Source organism: Nicotiana tomentosiformis, chromosome 9 (genome assembly GCF_000390325.3).
Source record: "Nicotiana tomentosiformis chromosome 9, ASM39032v3, whole genome shotgun sequence".
Lineage (NCBI taxonomy): Eukaryota > Viridiplantae > Streptophyta > Magnoliopsida > Solanales > Solanaceae > Nicotiana > Nicotiana tomentosiformis.
The window spans coordinates 37,773,883-37,786,146 of record NC_090820.1 but is presented as its reverse complement, the minus strand read 5'-3'; the positions used below and the strand labels follow the sequence as shown (position 1 = coordinate 37,786,146).

The window sequence follows — 12,264 nt, the reverse complement described above, 5'->3', positions numbered from 1 at the left end:
TTAATCTAATAGAAAAACCTAGTATTTGTGCCAATTAGCTAAAATACAAAATGCGACTTTTCACACTGGCAAGCAGAACCAAAAGTCTTGACCTTACTAATATGATTTTGTGAGATTTTACACACCAAGGTGTAGGATGATATTTGTTGATGAACAAATAAATAATAATCGGGTTTGTTATACAAAAAAAGAGGCAAACCCGAAAATAAAGAATATTAAATTTAATGGAAAAAATCTTCAAATCGAAGGTAAAATAATGGGATAATAAGGATTCAAAAAGCTTCACTATAATAATAAGAGAGTTACAATAGTACTTCAAATTAGCTAAACAAAACTGCCAAATATTGAACAACATTAACAACAAAAGCAAAAATCAATTGAAGAAAGAAGAGAAATCACCGCAAATAGAGCTAACATTGACTATTGAAATCTGAATCTACAAGCATTCAAATCTGATATTTACCATTCAAATCTAAGAATTGAATGTTTAGAATACTCAATTCAAAAATCAGCTCGATCCGACAGTTGACAAAACGGGAAATGCAATCCGAAGAAGGCTGGATGAAAGGAACAAGGTTCTCTTTTTCTCTCAAAGTGGCTGCTCTTTCAAACCTCTCTTATGTGTTAAAATTTTTCAAAGATTAATAACAATAAGCATGAAATAATTCTCTAGGGAATTCTGTATTTATAAGCAATGAATGATACTTTCTCTTAAAGCCAAAGCAAAATATAGATAGGATTCGAAACCATTTCTAAATTGGAATCAAAATTCAAAGAGAATAGGATTAGGCCACTAAGTCTTTGGAGGGATAATAGGCAATGGCCCACCAAGCTCCCCCTCCAACTAAGGGGTCAAATGTGTCTTCAAGTAAAGGACTATCAAAAGGCTTTATGCCTGCCAATTTTCTGCAAAACTCATGTTTATCTACATGATTAACTACGAAACCCCCAGGCTACTCATATAAATCTACTCATCTAAATCACTATGAAGAAAATCAGTCTTGACATCCATGTTCTCAACCTCTAACTCTAGACTTGCGACTAAGCCTAGAACACATGAATAGAAGACATCTTCATAATGAGGGAAAACAATTCATCAAATTCAACTTCCTTATTTTGGCCAAAAGTTTAACGACTAACCTCACATTGCCTTAGGCACTAAGGTATGCTGATCTTGATTTTCTTTGAATATCGATTTGTTTGATGAATCTCTCTTACCTTTTGACAATTACACTAACTCATATGTGTCATTCTCATAGAGTAACTTCATCTCATCTTCCATGGCTTCTACCCAATGATCCTTGTGAGTATCTTGCATGGCTTCATCATAACTCTCAGATTCTCCTATGTCAGTCAAAAGTGCTTACTCATTAGGAGAATAACATGTGAATTTTTATTTCTCCCTTGTAGATCTTCTAAAAGAGGTTCAGGAGCATCTGAAGTAGTTACCTGAGCAGAAATATGTCGCTGATCAACCACAACATCATTAACTGGAGCATCCATAACATCTACACCCTTATGATTATTTTGCTCTTGATAACTATCTTTATCTTGGGTTCCTTCATGTTCAATGTATACGTGCATTAGTAATAGGAACTGGATCAATATCCACTGAGTTCTTATTACTCTAAAAATCTTTCTACTTAATTTCTTTTAATATCTTCAATAGTCCGGTTTTTAAATAACACTGCATTACAATTTCTAATAAGTTTCTTATCAACTGAATCGTAGAAATGACGTCCAAACTTATTTTGACCATAATAGATGAAGATGCACTATTTAGTTTTAACATCTAGCTTCATTCTTTCATCTTTAGGAACATGCACACAAGCTTTATACCAAAAAACTCTCAAGAGATCATAATAAACACCTTTGACAAACCAAACTCTATCTAGGACATCACCATCCAAAGCAACTATAGGACATAAGTTAATAACATAAGCAGCAGTGTTAAGTGCTTCCACCTAAAAGGAATTTAGAAATTTAGCCTATGAAAGCAAGCATCTAACACTCTCAACTAGAATTCTATTCATCCTCTCTGCCAAATCATTCTTCAGCAGAGTTTTTTTATGACGAATATTTTGTGCTCAGCAATAGTTATCAAAAGGACTACAATACTAATCGCCATTATCAGTGCAAATATATTTTAATTTTTCTTGATTTATCTCTCAGCTATGGCTTAAAATTTTTTAAACACACTAAGTACTTTGAATTTCGAAGGATATACTCAGAGCTTGCGTGGATGATCATCAATGAATGGAAGATAGTAAAGTGCACCACCTTTTGAATTCACTTTAAAAGGACTGCACAAATCAAAGTGTACTCGCTCCAATACTTCTGGCTCTTTTTAAAGGAAGATGGCGATGAAAGAAAACTCTATTTTATTTACCGGCTAAGTAATGGACATAGCTTTTCAGCTTTGCTATTTTCAGTCCAGAAAGTAAATTTTTCTTAGCCAAACGTATTATCCGCTTCTCGCTCATATGACTTAGTCATTCGTGCTATATTTTGTTTTATAAAGTCAATTTCTACTAAATTTACAGAGTCACTAAAAATAGAGCCCTGAGTTGCGTATAAATGAGAAGACTTGATTTCTCGAGTCGCAGCTAACGAGTCCTTGGTGGGTTTTTATTGGCCATTAAAAAAGGCATTATAGTAATATTTATCATTCAGTCTTCATGCGAAGATCAAATTTAAAGAAAAGTCCGGAGCATACATGACATTCTGAAGAACTGATATAGAACTATTACTACTCTTCAAACAAACTGTGCCAAACACCAAATACTTTAACTTCACCGGCATTTTCCATCTTTAACATTCCAGAGACAACAAGAGTATAAAATGAAAAGAAGTCTTTTCTTGGCGTGACATGTGAGGTAGCTCCAGAATTTACTATCCAACTAGTCTCATGGGATACCAAATTCATAATATTTTTATCGTAAGTAAAGAGAAGGTCATCTCGAATAGTAGCATCAATATTGTTCTTGTTATTTTAAACTTTTTTTCCTTCTCTAATGTCTTGCTTCAACTTGTACTAGTATTTTCGGATATGTCATTTCTTGCCACAATGGTTTCACGAATAATTTTAGTACTTGAACCTTGACTTGCTTCCGCTTTTTATCTATAGAGAGCCTCAAACCTCTTATTTTACTCTCCCTCAGTCTTCTGTAACCAAAATATCTCTCTATGAGGATGGGTTCTAGGAATTTCTCCTTACTTCCTCAATCAACACACCACTTTTGACATATTCTATGATCACCCTACCACCAAGAGCTGAATTGTCAACAAAACACAAAGAGTTTTTCAATAATATGGCAAAGTATTAAGAAGTCAAAGTCCTTGTATCTCATCATCAAAATTAACTCTCATTTCAAATAATTGATCAAGGACACACAGAAAATTATTTATATGATAAAAATAGAACTTCCTTTCTTGTATTTAAAGGTCATCAATGCTTTAGCAGGAATAATTTATTGTTGCCAGTTTTTGAAACATAAAGTATCTACAACTTTTCCCATAAGGATTTAGCATGTGTCTCATTTACAATATGGTTGCAAAGTTGTCTTTAACCCACTGTCTTATATAACCATAAACTTGTCGGTGCTCGATATTTTAATTTTCATCAATCATAGGGTTAGATTTATGAGGCAAAAATGGGCAAATGGATCTTCTTCACAAATAGAAGATCTTTTATCTTGATTTTCTATACATTATAATTGCTCATATTTAAACATATTATCTTGCTCATATATACCTCTATCACGTAGAATTTTGGACAAATAACTAAGGCTCTGATATCACTGTTATGTCGAATAAGTGTAAATTCGAAAATAAAAAAGTTAAAAATACCTAATTTAACGTTTAAAAACCTTAAAATCAAAAGTAAAACCACGGGATCACAAAGATCCAAAAAGCTCCACTATAACAATAAGAGGCATAGAAAACTTCTTCAAATTGGCCAAAAAATAAGTGAAAAATACGGAATAACAATAACAATAAGAGTAACAACAAATCAATTGAAGAAAGAAGACAAATCATCCAAAACAGAGCTACTATCTACGACCAATTTTAAATCTACAAGTAGAATACTCAGTTCAAAACTCAGCTCGATCCAACAACGAACAAAGTGAGAAATGCAATTGGAAGAAAGCTGGTAGGCACAAATTATTTTGGAGTAGATTAAAGGAACATAATTTTCTCTTTTATCTCAAAGTGGTTGTTCTCTCAATGCTCTCTAATATGTTAAAATCTTTCAAAGACTAATAATAATGAGCATGAAATAATTTCCTAGGGGTTGCTCTATTTATAAGCAACGAATGAGAGTTTCTCTTAAAGTCAAAATCAATTCTTAATAGGAATCAAAACCAATACCAAAATAGAAATCAAAATCCAATGAGAATAGCATTAGGCCATTGGCCTTTGGCTGGACAATGGGCAACGACTCAACAGGGGTTTGGAGGCGAATAAAACCTCAAAGATTGAATCATCTTAATTCTCCAAATATTAACCAAATTTCCGAGGAATCCTTCATCCGTGGTTGTGAATTACTGGTTTTCTTCAATCTTTTCAATTTTGGCTTCGTGGGAGCAAGTAAGATAAAATTGTAAAATATAACCATATGATTTGATTCGCTCTCAATAGCCAAGAGATGATCATCTAAGGATGATTCTTTTGTCGACGGATGCTCTTATTATTATACTCATGGTTTCTAAAGGATGAGAACCAACTATGTAACATCTACATTAATGTTTTATACTTCAACCACATAGGGAGGGGAGGGGGGAATTTGTACGGTGTCCAATTTTCACATGCATTAGATTATCGAAGGACCTAATTCTTCTATCCGTTCCTTAATCTACTATTACGGAATAAATAATGCAGAAAGTAAAGAACACAAAGATTTTTTATGTAGAAAATACCCGGCTCAAAAGGTGAAAAAATCACGACCTACTCCCAATAGAATTTTTTCCAAACACTTCACTACAACTCTGAGCCAACAACAAAGTTTATAAACTCTTGCAAAACTAAGGATTAACTCTAACCCTTGTAGCAACACACCACAGGCTGTTGCGACTAGTTCAAGTTAACTCTAACTTGAAAGATACAGCTCGAGTTTACAACCTCTTGCAAACCTAAGGATTAACTCTAACCATTGAGTAACACGCCATAGGCTGTCGCGACTAAATCAAGTTAACTCTAACTTGAATGATACAACTTAGGTACCTAGTACAATTTGCTTCTAAGAAAGCTGAAAGGTACAACTCAACATGCCTACTACACTTTGAACTAGAAATAAAGAAAGACACAAAACTCTTTATGGAACTGGTTCTTCAATCTGGTTCGTGTAGCTTCAGAATCACACTCTTGAATCTCACAGGAATTGTTCACAAAATGCCTTGCTATTTTGCTCTCAATTCGGCTTTTACTTAGTACATGTGTGTCACCTGTAAAAGAGAACAACACTGATATTTATAGAATTAGTAAATAAAGAGTAACTAGAAGTCTAATGTTTTACTCTTCCTTGGTGGAAGAGTTCTAGTCAACTTCAACTTCTAACTCTTCCCTTATCTTGGATAGAGTTCTCTTCAAGTAAGGAGTCCTGCTCCTTATCAAATATGCAACATTTTCGTTCAGGGATTATCAGAAATAATCACTTATACTTATCCCTTGCACGTGCATGCCTTTTGCTTAATTTTGACCATAACCTGTGTACAGTGATAACGGACCTGGTTCATACATGTGTTCCTTTATCAATCATCAAAACCAAAACCACTCAGGTCAACATACATCGTCGAGAATTCAAGTATTGGGATCGATTTGATGACTTTATCAAGGAAAGACGAAGTAAAAGCATGCTATATGAGACTTTGAAACATATGTCGAGAAGGTCTCCGTTGATTATGTTCGAATAAAATACAAATTCAAAAGCAGGGTAAGAAATGGTTTAGCTAATGGATATATTAACTCTTACGAAAACCAGCAATGCAACCATGTTAAACCAACTTAACAAGATCTAACCCTTTCTCCGGTTTCATTTTTCTTTTCTTCTTCTTCTTCTGTTTTTTTTTGGGGGACTGGTAGTTCAAATGGTTACGAAGTGTTATGCAACAGCTATAACCATCTAAAATGAAGCATTCGGTCCTATTCTTTTTGCTTCAATAGGTATGCAATAGGTATTAAATTCACTTCGGACAAGTATAGGAAGGTAATGGGACGCCCGTAAAGTTTAAGTGTGAAACTGATTTTTCCGCACAAATACATGGTGTATTTTCCCAATAATCATTCATTGTTGAGGATCGACTAAAATGGACAGTTTACAATGCTTAAGCCGAATTAGAAGCGAAACTGTATGTTCGAAATGGCTCTAATCAAAAAGGGATTAGAAGAATCTACTGCAGAAGTTAATGGCCCTCAAGAAGCATAAACCAAAACACTTACATATACCGTTAATATTTGGCTTTGCTATTGTTCAGATTGAAGTAAAGGTGCATGATTCATGTACGTGCATGCATCTACTTTCTTCTGTTTGCATATGAAAAGATAGTGGAAGGACAAAGTCTTTCTATATATAGTATCCTGAACTTTCTAATTCGAAGAAGTTACACTTCCATAAGCCCTATACCTAGTATATTAGTAATAGAAACCTTATATTGAAAATTATTTGTTACACTCCAAAATTAGCTTCTTACACTTTATATTAAAACGATAGTACTAGAGCGTAAGAAGATAATATTGGCGTACATTAGATATTTCTCCTTTTTAGTTTCTATATTTCGCTGATACAAACAACATCAGATGAGAAGCTTTTCTGAACTTCCACTGCTAGCTCTTCCACACTCAGTTGGCACTCCAGTCCTATCTGTAATATAAAATCATCAATACAAGGAAAATAGAGTTAGTAAGTTGAAAACCGTTTGAGGGTGAAAACAAGAAAGAATTTTATTTAACTTGATGTTGGAACAGATAATTCACCAAAATAAATATTTCTCTTACCAATAAATAAATAAATAAATATCAGCTTTTGAAATGTTGAAGCATGTATATTGTTACATTAATGATCACGGTTATATATGGAATAGTAAATATTAATGCAGAGTTTTGCTATCACAAACTTATAAATCCAAATCTTGTTGAACTTGAATCCAAATTATTTTCTATTCCAAACCTTTCCCCTATTAGCCAATTAATACATATGAAGGTCTAGATGTAAGCCGTCGATACTAGTCAACTTGATGACATTATAAATTTCTGATCAAGAATAATTATAGCTCATACTTCTACATTATCTTGCAAAAGTTTTTCGAAGAATTGACACTGCCAACTAGTTTGGGATGTAAAAGAATTTGATCATCCAACCGAAGGCAATGAGTGGAGTAACTCAGGACCATTTAAATCCCTTTAGAAATTGTTATAGAACCGATGAGGAACAATGTCATTCTCTAACATGTGATTGCGCGAAAATAAAAAGATTGGAGCTGCCACATAAATGTTGTTTCCAAAGAATTAACTCTGAATTAATCTACCTTAATGACAAAGGAGTATAGAACAGTATCCTGCATGCTGCTGATGTTGAGATGAAGAATCTCAAAGGAAAGTTTCTCTAACACATTAATTATTTTCACAACTTGACCTGGAATCCTCTTAGAAATGGTTCTCAATATAACATTGGATCCTGATATTTTTGCTTCAACATCAGCCACTGGAGAATTACAACATGCTCCAAGTTCCTTGAATAAGTTATTATTATTAGGATCAATATGACTAAATGGACTTTCAGGTGTGGGACTTAGTTGCAATAATGGCCTTGGACTAGGACTAGGACCAGGGCTAGGGCTTAAGCTCTTTCGTCGCTTTTTCGCCTCCAGAGATTGTAGAACTTGGTGTAATTCCTTGATGAATTCAATTACTCCTGCTATTATTGATGCTTGATCCCCCTTCAGTAATTTCCATGAAAAAGACTATATATATTAGAACAAGAAAAACAAGGGGGAAAAACAGAAGAATAAAAGATATCAAACACTAAAAGGAATTACTAAAAAAAACGAAAAGGAATCAAACCCTAATGGTTCTTAAGAAGGCAGTTTTGATATTTCAAATTTCTTCAATAGACTATTCATTATATGAATTAGTTTAAGTTATATACATTGATCGTATAAGTAACTTTACACTATTATGCTTGATATGTATTATCTATTGTTGTAGGTCAACTTAACCTGATAATTATACAACATATACTCGAATTTAGTTATGCATATATAGAAGCAATAAGATGGAATCCATGAAAAGAAAAAAAGGAAAAGAAATATAGAGCATGGTTTTCGTGATTATACTTGATAAGAATGTTGATTACATTGACAACTGAAATTTTATCATTTTTCATTCAGTAATCTCGAAACGAATGTTGACTGAACATTAATTATGCCTTTGAGATACACTTCAGAATTAAATAATGACTCTGAATAGTTTTCTGATAATAATTACAACAAATCACGCTCTAAGTACTAGTGCAAAATGCATCAAAAGAAAATAGATGATTATCGGTAAAATAAAAAAAATAAAAAGGAATTACCACAAGCAGTAATACCAAAGCGTTCCAAGAAAATAAAAAGGAAAAGGTGACGAATATTATTTTTTTGGAAGGCTAGCTAGATGAAAACATAGATTCAGAGAAAGGGAGAAACTTAAATTAAATTACCCTTTTGATGTAGAAACAAGGGGTTAAGGAACGCAAAACCTTGAGATGTTCATTCATTTGTCTTCTCCTGTTTCTCTCTACTGCTATATGAGACATATTGGTTTTTATTACCAAAATTGCTGAAGTGTTTGTGTTTTTAGAAATTTATGTCATTCCAAAAGCCTTGTTGTTTCACTCTTTATATACACATAGTTGAAACCATGAATTAATGCAAAAGAAAATAATGACTATAGTTCTAGTGTGGTATATACCTAACCATCAGTCTAGTTTTCTTATTAAATGCTATCTGCTGCTCTCCCGTGACTGTTAATAATTTTTCACACACAACTTTGTTATCTCATTCTATATGAGGCACAAAAATACATGTAGACACAAAAATCACTTACATTCTTGTGTGTGTATATATGTATGTAGACAACATAATATAATAGGTCTCACGTTTATTACCCTATGGACATTTACGTTTCCAGCGTGAGATAAAATAAAAGACAAGTAACTTCTTATATATCTTATTTTTTGTCATGCAGAAGAGCTGCTCTTCTTTTGCTTCTAAATTGTTGCTTCATGGTTCGTGCATGCACTCTAAATTCTTTCCTCTCTGCATACATTTCATCACCTTCTTATTATGATAATCCTTTTTCTTTTCATATATTTTTATTTTCTGAAATTTTATTGCCACAGAGATTTCCTGTTGGGTTTTATTTGGTTTTCTTTTATGCCAAAATGGAGAGTGGCCTTACCTTTTGTGTGATATAATAGGTGACACAAGGTTTTGCTAGCTCATGACTCAGAGGCGGAGCTAAAGTATTATAGGTTCAGACGATTTAGTAACTTTTTCTTAAACCATATATTTGTATTATAAAATATATTAATAAGTATAAATATTTAATTGAGAACCCCATAACTAAGACGAGCTATGGATTGAGAGCCCATATACTTTAAATCTTAGCTCCGCCTCTATTGCAAGTGTGATGACCCGATAGGTCACTTTTAGTTTTAGCCTTCATTTATGTGTTTCGAGACCTCGAATAGCCCCATTTAGCTTTTCTCGATTTGTGTGCGTAGTCCGTGTCTTTTTTCGAAAACGTTTTATGTGAAAAATTGAACAAAATGTAAAATTTTGCCTTAAAATGATTTGAGTTGACTACGGTCAATATTTTGTGCAAACGGTCCCGGATCAGTGTTTTGACGGTTCCGGTGGGTCCGTATCGTAATTTGGGACTTGGACGTATGTCCGGAATCGAATTCGGAAGTCCCTAGCTTGACTTAACGTGATTTGTTGAAAACTTGTAATTTGAAGGTTTAAAGAATTCCTAAGTGTGACCGTAGGTTAACTTGGTTGCTACTAGGTTCGGATTTTGGTTCCGGAACTTGAAATAGGTTCATTTAACTATTTATGACTTGTATGCAAAATTGGGTGCAAAACGGAGTTGATTTGACGTGATTCGGACATCCGGTTGTAAATTTGGAAGTTCTTAAGTTTCTTTGAAAAATTTCATTCATTTTGATGTCCGATTCATAGTTCTAGGTGTTATTTTAGTGTTTTGATCACGCGAGAGAGTTCGTATGATGTTATTACACTTGTGTGCATGTTTGGTTTGGAGTCTGAGGGGCTCGGGCGAGTTTCGGATAGACTACGGACCATTTCGGGCTTGAAGGATTGCTGGTTTTTCGCAATTGCTGATATCTGGTGTATCCTTCTTCACGATCACGAAGCTACTCCCGCTATCGCGAAGGGTAGCTAGGAACTGGGGAGGATTTCCTCTTCGCGAATGCGAGGTGCTGGTCGTGAACCCGAAGTGGAGGGGGGCTTATCCTTCGCGAATGCAAAGCTTTGTGGGGGTTTTGGGGGAGCTGGGCAGTGTTCTACGCGAACGCGATGGCCAGGGGGTAAGAGCCATCGTGAACGTGAAGAGCATCTCGCAAACGCGAAGGCCACTTGGGTCGCAGTACATTGCGTCAGGTCTTTCGCGAACGCGATGAAGACCTAACGCCAGTGATTTAAAATATCCCAAAGACAGAATTTTCTTCATTTTTCACCATCTTCACATTAGAGCTCGGCCTAGAGGCGATTTTGAAGAGAAATTTCATCCCCACTTCATAGGTTAGTATATTTTAACTCGTTTTCTTCAATTTCCATCAACACCCATTGATTTCTAACATTTTATCTATTCTCTTTCATGGTAGAAATTTGGGATTTGAGCAGTATTGAGGGGTTTTATAAAATTGAGATTTAGACCTCAAATTGAGGTCGAATTTCAAAACTAATCACAAAATCGGGCTCGGGGATGAATGGGTAATTGGTTTTTGGTTTGAATCTCGGATCCGGGATTGACTTTTGTTGACTTTTTGGGAAAAGTATAAAGATCTTTACTTTATCTATTGTAATTGATTTTTCTAGCATTGTTTGATGATATCAAGTCAATTTTGGTTAGATTCGATTGGTTTTGAGGCGGATTTTAGAGGAAAAGCTCCGGTTGAGCTTTGATTTGGTTGCGGAGCGAGGTAAGTATTGGGTCTAACCTTGATTTGAAGGAATTAGGAACCCTTGAGTTACATGCTATGTGAATTACGTGTGTAACGGTGCATATGCGAGGTGACAAATATATATACGCCGACAAAATGATTGTTTCCATGTCTTTCCTCGTATTTCATGAATTATCTTACTCCATGCCTTAACTGTTACATGCTTTAGTTATTTTCTATGCCATAATTAGTTACTTGTCATTAATTATTCTTGTATTGAATTGTTCGTCCCTTCCATGGCTCTATAATTAATTGCTACTTGCCTTAATTGTCTTATTTGCATACCTTAATTGTCACGTACTCGACTTGTCTTGTTGCTTTTATATTATTTGTAGCATTCCTTTGATTAGTACGTGATTCCTTATTGCTTTGCTTTCATATTCTTTAATTGTAGATATTCGTGTTAATTAAGCTATTGGATTGGTTACATTTATTGAAATTATTTATGGATCGAGTTGCACGCCGCAACGGTTGTGATATGGTGGAATAAGGGATGATTTCTATATTAATTATAATGATATGCGGGGATCGAGTTATGCGTCACAACGGTTGTGTACGTAATACTTGTTATTGATAAATTGTGATATGGTGAAATAAGGGAGGATATGGTGGGATCGGGTTGCGCGTCACAACGGATTTTATATGTGATTCCTGATATTGATAAATGATGTTATGGTGGAATAAATGAGGATTGAGTGTGTGCAGTGGGATCGTGTTACGCGCCGCAACGGATTGTGTATGATGTACTCATTGTTGTTATTGTGTTAGTTTTCAGCCCTTTTTATATGATATTTTGAGGTCTAATATTCTGGATTCTTTGATTGCAAGGATTGAGTTCTCCATCATAAGTTAACTGCATTACTTTCATTTCCTGTTTTCCCTTCCCTTTTGTTATTATTATTATTATTATTATTATTATTATTATTTTATTAATGCGTACAAGTTATTGTAAGTGACTCACCTTAGCCTCGCCACTATTTTGTCGAGGTTAAGCTCGACACTTACAGAGTACATGGGGTTGGTTGTACTCATATTATACTCTG

General features: G+C 34.3%; 1 protein-coding gene across 1 annotated transcript; it reads right to left on the bottom strand.

The window, feature by feature from the left end:
• Nucleotides 1–6,454: 6,454 nt before the first annotated feature.
• Nucleotides 6,455–9,004, bottom strand: LOC104101105 (transcription factor MUTE). Its single transcript, XM_009608521.4, has 3 exons — nucleotides 8,696–9,004; nucleotides 7,524–7,934; nucleotides 6,455–6,859 (listed from the first exon to the last, which is right to left on the bottom strand). Exons 1-3 carry the CDS (start codon nucleotides 8,789–8,791, stop codon nucleotides 6,767–6,769), a joined length of 600 nt encoding a protein of 199 aa, XP_009606816.1. The 5' UTR covers nucleotides 8,792–9,004; the 3' UTR covers nucleotides 6,455–6,766.
• Nucleotides 9,005–12,264: the final 3,260 nt, after the last annotated feature.